This window comes from Emys orbicularis, chromosome 18 (genome assembly GCF_028017835.1).
Source record: "Emys orbicularis isolate rEmyOrb1 chromosome 18, rEmyOrb1.hap1, whole genome shotgun sequence".
Taxonomy (NCBI): Eukaryota; Metazoa; Chordata; order Testudines; family Emydidae; genus Emys; species Emys orbicularis.
The window spans coordinates 685,948-696,894 of NC_088700.1; the positions used below are offsets into that span (position 1 = coordinate 685,948).

Here is a 10,947-nt window from a genome sequence, read left to right on the forward strand (position 1 = left end):
CCTGCTCCCTCGACGGCAGTTCGCCGCAACCCAGCCGCCTTCTCTCTCGATCCCTTTCCCTCTGTGGGGCCGGGAGAACGGAAATAGCGATAGGCCGGGGCGCAAGACACTGACGTGTGGTGTGCGCGCCGGAAGCTGCTCGGGTAGAGGCTGTGCCTGTAGTGGGATCTAGTGGCGGCAGGTTCGACCCCTGGGGAGAGGGGTGGGGCAGGACCCGACTTCACCCTCCAGGGCCCAGGCCACCTCCTCCCAAGGCCCCAGTGACCCCTGCGGGGAGGGATCGAGGTGTGGGTGGGTGCTAAGGTCTCGGCGAGCGCGCGGGTCGGGATCCTGGGGTGCAGCGGCTAAGCGGGGGTCGTGGAGAGGCAGTGACTGAATCTCTGTTTTGCTGCTGCAGGAGAAATGGCTGCAGAGGAATCCCAGCTCCTGTTGGGCTCCAGGGAGCCAAGTGAGCAATGGCTGGTGCCTGCTGAGAGACGCTTTGTGCCTGACACCTACCTAAGGTGAGTATTCCCGGAGCCCCCCGCCATAGCGTAGAGAAGCGCCCGACATTCTGCAGTGAACAGCGCAGCTGGCAAGTGGCGACACTTCCCCTCCCCACCTTACACAATAACCAGGTATAGGATCACAATGGTCCCTTCTGGCCTTGGAATCCGTGAAAACCAGGTTCTAGCCTGCAAGCATGCCCAGGCTGGGAATCGTTCCACAACTAGTGCTACATTTGTCCTTTAACAAAGGGTACGATGTTATATAGTTCAGGTCTTAGCAAGGCTTGCGAAAAGTTGCCTGAAGTTTTGACAGAAAAAAGTGATCAGACAGCATCTGATTATCGGGGTTTGTTCTGTATTTGGTTAACTGTACACTTAACACATTACCACCACTGTGACTAAAAGCAGTAGACTGTTGAGTTAGTTGCTTGACCAAAATCAGTAACGAAACAAATGCTGGAAAACTCAGAACAATTTCTGCAACATTTGCATACTCAGGAGATGGGTAGGTCAACTGGATGTTAAGCTTTTTGTTCTACTCAAAATCATTAGACTTACTAGTCAGAAACCAGAACAGATTTTGGTTTAAAAAAATATATATATAGGATTGAGTTTTGTTCCTCAGTCCATGTAATAACTACTGGCTCTAGCTATTGTGTGTATACAACAAACAAGGATCAGAGATTTTAAGAAGCTGATACATGCTTTACATGGAAAACCCTTCACCAGAGTGCAAGATGGGAGTATCTGTGAGAAATTAACAAAACCCATATTAAACTATGGTCATAATGTTAGCTGTCTTTCCCTAAGACTTCTATTAATTTAGAAGCCATTATTAATCTTGAGGGAAGTAAACTCTTGTTATCTGTAGGTGAATGGGCTGCTCTTCCTGCAGATCTGCTGTTCCTTTGGCATTGTCTATGTATGGGAAAACTAAGCATTTTGTTGCACCAATGCTATCAACAGGGAGACTATGGTGTAGATTGAACAGATTTACACAGTATTAAAAGCCTGTCTGTCTACACAGTAGCTTCTGTTGTTTGTAGCATTGGTACAGAAAAAGCTACATTTTCCTAACATAGAGGAAGCTATGTCTAGATACTGTCAGGATCCTAGAATCATAGGACTGGAAGGGACCTTGAGAGGTCATCTAGTCCAGTCCCCTGCACTGATGGCAGGACTAAGATATCTAGACCAGTGGTTCTCAAACTTTTTTACTGGTGACCCCTTTCACATAGCAAGCCTCTGAGTGCGACCCCTCCTTATAAATTAAAAACACTTGTTTATATATTTAACACCATTATAAATGCTGGAGGCAAAGCGGGGTTTGGGATGGAGGCTGACAGCTCATGACCCCCTGAGGGGTCCCGACCCCCAGTTTGAGAACCCCTGATCTAGACCATTCCATGTAGTGTCTTCATAAGTCTTCACAACTGTTCTTTACCTTTCCTCCTTGCAATGCTTTTAGGACACATACCTTACTTTAACATATTTTGCTATAGGAGACAAATTTATTATTGACTCTTGCAATCTTAAATTAATGCCTTTTCAGTACCTTGGATTTTGATTTCTACAGCCTAGGTTCAACTAGCTGTCTAATAGGTTAACCAGTGTAAGTGGCTAGTGAGAGACTCTTTGAAAGAATAAATAACTCATGGTGATTTTTAGTGACCTCAGCTTGAAGTACTGCTTATTTGTCTATACCTATATGAATCTATATCTTATGGAGGATGTACATAAAGTCTTATGTACCTCACTTTTGGTGTGATATTAGCCTGCCTGAATGCATAGAGTTAAATCAGAAGAAGCTGTAAGGGGGAAACTTGCTTCAAAAGAGGTTAAGATAACAGTGGCTGAGCCATTAATTGGGAAGAAGCTACTTACCTGGCTCCATCCGAGTTAGAATGGCTTGCTCTTCCCAGTGCTAAACCTAGGAGCAAAGGAGGATACTAAACCATTGCAGGACACCAGGCCAAAAAAGAGGAGTTGGTTGAGTTATTTGCCAGGGAGCATCAGTGAGAGCTGACAGGCATGAGAGAGAGACAAACTGCAACAGAATAGTCTGCTTCTACCAACTCAGAGATGGTGCTAACTGATCTAGATAAATTATACCAGAGTTGGCAAGGAAGGATTAAGGGTTAGGTAAGGGAAAATATACATATAGATGTTTACTGGTTTTACTCTTTGGTCTGTGTGCTTTGTACCTTTGCATGAATGTGTTTCGAATGAGCTGTTTTTGATTCATTTTAATAAGCTGCTGTCACAGGTTCCTGGAATGAAAGGGCTTACAAATGCCAAACCCACCTGGGCTGTTGCATTAATACAGTGGGAAACAGGGTGGCTGATATTCAGAGATCCAGTCTGAAGGTAGTTGAAGAGCATGGTTCTACCCAAAGAGAGGTGAAGGTAGCATGGCCCATACTCAAGAGGGACTAAGACGGATCTAAAGCATGTTTACAGGGAAAACAATGAAACTAGTACTTAGTAAAAGAGAAACATTAACTTACTGTGGCCAAATACATTTCCTAAGACCATTGAATCTACTTTGTAAATGCTATATAGTTATCTATTGTATGCCTGAAAAGTACTTTTTTGTACACTGACTTACATTATCAACATGAGGTTGAGAATGCTGATAAATCAATGATTAAAGATGAGAAATGTTTACATTATCTTTTTGAACAGAACTAACACAATATTTTGATGTACCACAGGTAAATTTTTCCATAACCTTATGGAGAAAAAGGACTTTGAAGCATGGCTTGATAACATTTCTGTTACATTTCTTTCTCTGACGGACTTGCAGAAAAATGAAACTCTGGATCACCTGATTAGCTTGAGTGGAGCAGTCCAGCTCAGGCACCTCTCCAATAACCTAGAGATTCTCCTTAAGCGGGACTTCCTCAAACTCCTTCCACTGGAACTCAGTTTTTATTTGTTAAAATGGCTTGATCCTCAGACCTTACTCACATGTTGCCTCGTGTCAAAGCAGTGGAATAAGGTTATAAGTGCCTGCACAGAGGTGTGGCAAACTGCTTGTAAGAACTTGGGTTGGCAGATAGATGATTCTGTTCAGGACCCTCTGCATTGGAAGAAGGTTTACTTGAAGGCTATTTTAAGAATGAAGCAACTGAAGGACCATGAAGCCTTTGAGACATCCTCATTAATTGGACATAGTGCCAGAGTATATGCACTTTACTATAAAGATGGACTTCTTTGTACAGGTGGGAAGCCCAGTAGCCTTGGAGTCTATTATGATGCTTAAAGATTTCTCATCTTTGAGCTTTACCATTTGTTTGGTAACAATATAGTTTGTTTAAGCTGATTCATGATAGCTGTGCTGTCGGTGGTGTTGGAGGAGGGATGGAATTGTAAGGAGTGAAGGTGGGAAACTGGGAGGCCATGCACCTAGCAATTAAGTTGAAACTGTTGCAGTTGTGTTTGTGTAATACTGAGACTTCATCGTTCCCTGAAAACTAGACCTTTCCTCATTAAGTAAGTCTCACCCTGCGTGAGTGGAGAGGAAGTACTTAATTTAAGACAAACATGGGGAAAAGCCCAGTAGAAGTCTGGGAATTACATGTCACTTTAATGCAGCCAGCTATCGTGTTCTTAAACTATAGGTTCAGATGACTTGTCTGCAAAGCTGTGGGATGTAAGCACAGGGCAGTGCATATATGGTATCCAGACACACACTTGTGCTACAGTGAAGTTTGATGAGCAAAAGCTTGTAACGGGATCCTTTGATAACACAGTAGCCTGTTGGGAATGGAGCTCAGGGGCCAAGATCCAACATTTCAGAGGGCATACAGGTGCAGGTATGTTGAGCTTTTATTCAACTTTTAAGTCCACCAATCAAATTGTGAATTTATCCCTATCAAATTAGAAACGGAGATTGGAATTGGACCATTGTACTGCAGACACTGCTATTTGTGCTGTAAGTTTAATATTGTGAATCAGTTTCTCATTTTTTTTGAGGGGGAACCTGCCGCGGGGGGGAAAAAACCAACACAAAACTACAAATATGCACACTAGCTCTGCTTGCTGTTTGGGGTCAGTCCTAGGCTTAGGCACACCCTGGTCTGCAGGGTCATGGACACAATACAGGTGGTATAGTTCTGGTAGTATAGTACTTGATGCCTGATCAGTGTGATATGGAGCACAATTCACCAGGGCCACTTACATCCCAAGACGGGGGAGGATTTGGGGAGAGGGATGAGGTAGGCCCAGTGGATCTGACCTTGCCTGTATCACTAGTAACTCTTCACATCTCTCTTCCTCTGGAGGGGCTTACAGCAGGTGTAACAGGCTGCAGTAGCAGCTGCAGCTCCACACCCTGGAGGGAGAATTCCCTCTCACCAACTCTTCCTCACGTACAGCTTGGTTATTTGGGCTGGTTCGTGGGCCCACAGTTTGTCCTTTTGAGTTGGAAGGGTATCTGGAATTTACTAATTCTGCTATGTAAACATGCCCACTTAGAAATTCATCTTGCACCAAGGACAGGTGGCTACCTAGCAGAACAGCAGAGGCTTTAAATGTAGTAAGTTTTATGGGGGCGTTTTGATGGGCTAAGGCTTTTCAGAACTAGGATATTTAAAACAAAATGACTTCTGGAACACCTACAATGGGGACTGGCCTAAATAATTAGGTTACACTACACTTAATTCATACATCAGTCAAAACACAACCCTGCTAATAAACTCATGGAGAAGAACCAGTAGCCTTGGGATCTAAGCTTTAAGGGGTGGAAATAATAGATTCATGTATTTAAAGTAACCATTCAATCTGTTTAAACCATTAGAATCTTTGAAAATTGAGGTTAATTGTGTTGGCCTGGTACCCTCATCTCAGATGAGATGGAGGATAAATGTAGAGAGTGGTGCTATTCATTTAAAATCCTTCTTGCTTGTAGTTTTTAGTGTGGACTACAATGATGAACTTGATGTTCTGGTCAGCGGTTCTGCAGACTTCACTTTGAAAGTATGGGCCTTATCAACAGGAATGTGCCTGAATACACTTACTGGACACACTGAATGGGTCACTAAGGTAGGGTTGTATTGATGTAGTCAAATCTTGCAAGATAATACTGTGCATGTGTGTGTGTTTTACACACATCCCATGTCTCCTCAAGTGGTATTCCTTCACTTGCAGCCATACAGGGGTGGGCTGTCAGTAACCAGAGATAAGCAGTTGATGCAGGAATTGTCAGTTGTGATTCAAAGAAAATCGTGTTAAGATGTTACAAAATAACCCTTTGGCAGAAGAGAGACAAGGTGGGTGAGGTAATATCTTTTACTGGATCCACTTTTGTTGGTGAGAGAGACAAGCTTTCAAGCCACACAGAGCTCTTCAGGTCTGGGAAAGGTACTAAAAGTAATCACCTCACCTACCTAGTCTCTCTAATATCCTGGGACCAACATGGCTACAATTATATTTCATAGAAGAGGCACTTACAAAAGCTACAGTGAAAACATTCAATCCACTTACATGATGTAGTTCCTATAGCAAAGTGAATGGAATGATTAGGGTTCAATGTTTTATTCCAGGAATGAGTGTGATTGTACTGAAGCCAAGCTACTTTTAATTACAATAAAAAAAGTGCTGCTTGTCTGTAAAGTGTACAGTCAAAATGAAGGTGAGCAAAGTTTTCTCAAATGAGGAAGCTGGAATGCTTAGTTCTTAGCTAGTCAGGGTGATTCTAGAATCAAGCTTAACATGAGAGGGTTTTCTGTCACAGTGAGTTGTCAGCAGTGGGAACACAAAGTCTTAATTGTTCTGGGTTCTTTTTGATGACAGAGTATTCTTCCTTAAAAGAACCTAGGTCCCACAGGCACAGTCATAGCAGAATTGCAAGTGTATTTAAACCTCCATTACTCAAATTGTTAATAAACCAGAGCAAGTTTTACACTAGATTTGAATAGGTAATTTAACATTTTACAAAATAGGGAATCTGTTTAGTGAGCTTTAGACCTATTTAACTATTTCTTCAATTGCAGGTGGTTTTGCAGAAGTGTAAAGTCAAATCTCTCATGCATAGTCCTGGGGATTATATTCTTTTAAGTGCAGATAAGTATGAAATCAAGGTAGGTACTGTGTCTGTCTAAATATGTATCACAGTGCAGAGAAGTATGGTACTTTCTGCATGTAGGGCATGCATTGGAGCTTTTAAGAGCACATAGGCTGTGGGGAAAAATTCATCAGTGAAGCATTGTATAGAAGACAAATGGGTCTTTGAAGTTAGTGGTGGTTCTATGCTTTTCTTTATATTTTAAGACTGAGTATCAGATGGCTGGGTGTGCATTAAGTGGGTAGCCCTGGGTTTGCAATAAGGCATAAGTCCAAGTGCCTTCAGCCTCTGCCAACTGTACTCTTGTTGGAAACTCTTCTTCAGTAAGGGGGTGTATAGGTTGGGAGGAGGAGTTCTGATTTTAATAAATAGTTTAGAGCTTCACAATGTTTCTCATAAGTGTGCTCATGGGGACTTTATTAATCTTCTGTTTGGGTAGAAAGCAACAGAGGGTCCTGTGGCACCTTTAAGACTAACAGAAGTATTGGGAGCATAGTCTTAAAGGTGCCACAGGACCCTCTGTTGCTTTTTACAGATTCAGACTAACACGGCTACCCCTCTGATGTTTGGGTAGAGAAAGTTAATACAGTTAAGAAGACTAGCAAAAGATTTGGTGAAACATTTGTTGTTGCTAAAACTAGTCTGTTTTCTTGTTCACTTACTCTGTATTCAAGAGATTGAGTATTAACTAAAAAAGCCTCTTCAGTGGAACTCTTCAGGCTTGAATCAATACTACTACTATTCTGTAGACTGAAAGCAAGAAAAACCTGAAAACCAAATACTTTCTGTAGTCAGGCACTCCACTTCCAGAAATTGTCTGAAATATAACTTGTCTAAAGTCACTAGTTGTTGGCAGCCCAGAATGACTACCACATAAATAAGTGCAAAGCAATTGCTCTGTGTTCATGTAGCAGTTTACAGCTTGAGATGCTTTATAGTATGAAAAAAATAGATTTTTTTAAATTGCAGATTTGGCCTATTGGAAGAGAAATAAACTGCAAATGCTTAAAAACCCTGTCCGTATCTGAAGATCGCAGCATCTCACTGCAGCCCAGACTGCACTTTGATGGTAAATACATAGTGTGCAGTTCAGCTCTAGGATTGTACCAGTGGGACTTTGCCAGCTATGATATTCTCAGGTAAATTTTTCAGTTTGAGACTAACTTTGCATGTGAAGTTTTACTGTTGAGGTTCAAAACCACTGTGGTAGACTACAGAGCCATTTGGTGGGACAAGGAAGCATAAGGACCATCCCTCTCATGGTACTGTTAGGCTTGAGACACATCCTAAAACACCTCAGAATTTAGTGGAATGATGTAGTCAGATGTCCTACAAACTGCAGGTGAGGGGGTCAGAGAAGATTAAGTTCTGTTATGGCCTTACTCTTAATTGTATGCTCAGTCCCAGAATAGTGTTGGCACCCAAAATCATAATTTCCCAAGAATAGGATTTATTATGGAAATACTGACAGACCTCTTTTGAAGGATACTAGCTCATTCAGCCAGCTGTGGCTCTAACCCAAAAGAAAAGCACAGTTTTACCTTTGTTACCTGCCTTTGGGTAGTTTAACCTCCTAATCTGGCTTCAAATATATCTTTGTGGGACATTTTCTAATAAGAAGGAATGGACCTAGAGCAGCCTCTATTGGGGCGTGTGAAGGGGAGACACCATATAGTGAGGGGGTTCCTCCTGGGAACACTGGGTAAATTTTTCAGAAGTGCCTCCCTTTTGGAAACTTAATATCAGACTTGTTTTTTGTTAAGAGGGTGGCTTTAGTCTACAGTCATTAAGTTTTAAATAGGCAATCTTAAATACACAGAGCCTGAACTGGAATTACAGGCCTGGATTAAGGCATATTGGCAGCTCTTCAGGGAAACTAACTACTTCTTCCTTAAATCATTTTTTCCTTAGACTCCAATTTTCGCTCTCTGTAGATGCATATAGGGGATGAAGTTTAATAATATACAGTGATACCAATTCTGATTTAAACACTGTCTTGTCTTTCAGGGTCATCAAACCTCCTGATTTTGCAAACTTGTCCTTGCTGGGCTTCGGAGATATATTTGCCCTATTATTTGATAACAAATATCTGTATATAATGGACTTGAGGACAGAAAAACTGATTAGCCGGTGGCCCCTGCCTGAATATAGAAAGTCAAAGAGAGGTTCGAGCTTTCTGGCTGGTGAAATGTCTTGGCTAAATGGACTAGATGGCCAAAATGACATGGGCCTGGTTTTTGCCACCAGTATGCCAGACCACAGTATTCATTTGGTATTGTGGAAAGAACATGGCTGAAGATGTGGCAGGATATTCATGAGTCTGGGGCTGGAAGCAGTGTGTCCATGAAAGAAGACTTTGCATGAACCAAAGTTGCACACCTAATGGTATCATCATGCAATGCACAATCATTTATCTTTTGTTTTCTAGGGCATTTGGGAGAGATGGGCTTGTTTTGACATAATACAACACAGCATGCTAACAATATTTGCCAATGAATTTAATCTGTACTCGTATTTAAGCATACATATTTGGGTTTTCTTGACAAAGTATAGATTATAAAAATTTAAATCACTCAGATTTATCGTTTAAGTCTAAAATGAAATGGTGTTTGATCTGAAAGACTTCTATCCTATATCTTTTGCTGAAACAAAAGGTGAAGCTACTATCTTGTTATGATAGGCTTTTATACATGTAACATCAAGTGCTAATCACAGTGCTAAAACTGCACCAGTACAAAGAATACTCAGTGCACAACTGCATGGTTTCCTCAACTATCAGCCTATTCAGGAACTTGGTTTCTCCTTATTGTAGTTTTAAACTCTTAGCAACCTGAAGTCAAGGTTCTTCTCGGCTCCTTGGAGCTTGTTTCTGGGACCTTGAAGTGAAAAAATTCTCTAAGTCCTTTTGCCACTATCAGAATATTTCTTGATGACAGCGATAGCTTGTTTCTTTAAGTAGGGTGCTGTGTTCATGTGATATTCCCATCCCTTGGCCAGACTCGGGCAAATTCTTAGACATAAGCAGCATAAATAACTGCAGGATTTGAACTTGGAGAATTTGTGGGCAATTTTTTCCACAGTTCACTGCTGGAGTGGAATTGCCACAGAAATAAACAATCTTTTCGTGGACAGGGATACAACACAATAAAACCAACCTGCAAGTTTAGTGTGCCATTGCACAGTTATTGAATAAATATTTTGGACCATGTGTTGGTCTTTCCTCAGGGACTGAAACATGGAATATTTATTTGCACAAAATTCTCCAGCAGTTCATCCAGTATGGCTTTATTAACATTGCATAACTTTTCTAGAGTTTGATTGAGCACAGTTTAATCCATACATTTAGGGAAAACATTAAGGGAAAGGAACTTGTTTAAGGCCGAGGCAGCAGGCTTTAGGCTCAGACATTGTGTATCAAATGACATCTAAGGGCTGTCTACCATCCAACATAAGAGTGTGCTAATGAGTACAGAAGTACCTGTTAAATCTGGATTGGAGAAGGAGGATGAAAATTGTGACATTGTGAATACACCCTGTTTTCATAAGAGTTCAGGAGTTCTAAACATAAAAGAATAGAACTAAAATAATCCACTGTACTCTTCTCTGACCAGTTTTACTAGGCCTGACCACTGTAGAGGGTAAAGATTTTTAGTAAATATTTTTAATAGTAGGTATTCAAATATTATGCTGAATCTGACTTTTATATTTAAAAGCTGTATCTATCATTACCTGACTCCTATGCTTTAGAACTGCATTTCTACATTTTGAAAATAAAATTTCCCCTCCATGTCTATTTTTACACTACTTCTAAATATAAGGCTGCTTGAAGATTAATGACTCTGTCCTTTACCTAACACACTTACATGGCTCCAATCACTGTAATAGCTAAGCATTTGAATGTACATATCCTCACATCACCCCTTGGGTAGGGCAGTATAATAATTCCTTTTTCGCAGATGGGGAACTGAGGACCAGAGCCTCAAAGGTGTTTAAACACCTCACTCCCATCGATTTCAAGCAGGGTTACATACCTACATATTTTTGAGGATCTGGAGCTGATTGACTTGGGAAGTCACACACACAAAATAATTGATCCCAGGTGTTTAAAACCAGGGTCCTAACTCATTCAACAAAAACAAGTTACCATTATAAAGAGGTGAGACTGGTTAAAATACACAACTTGATTGCAGCTGTAGTGAGGAGTGATGTTCACTTCTTTTTTTTGGGACACTTCACATGGTCAGCTAATCACCACAGCTAATAAGATGAAACAAAATATGGGTGAATTGTCAGTTTAGTCATGGTGTCATATGACATTTTGGAAACAAAATGGGCCTGTAGTGTTTCCTACCTTTTCCCCACCAAGTCAAAAGCACTCAACTAGAATGGGGT

General features: G+C 41.2%; 1 protein-coding gene across 1 annotated transcript; it reads left to right on the top strand.

The window, feature by feature from the left end:
- The first annotated feature begins 116 nt into the window (after positions 1–116).
- On the top strand, positions 117–10,342 carry FBXW2 (F-box and WD repeat domain containing 2). Its single transcript, XM_065418723.1, has 8 exons — positions 117–181; positions 398–503; positions 3,203–3,712; positions 4,112–4,306; positions 5,401–5,534; positions 6,485–6,571; positions 7,525–7,694; positions 8,563–10,342. The coding sequence occupies exons 3-8, from the start codon at positions 3,223–3,225 to the stop codon at positions 8,849–8,851; spliced, it is 1,365 nt and encodes a 454-aa protein (XP_065274795.1). The 5' UTR covers positions 117–181; positions 398–503; positions 3,203–3,222; the 3' UTR covers positions 8,852–10,342.
- Positions 10,343–10,947: the final 605 nt, after the last annotated feature.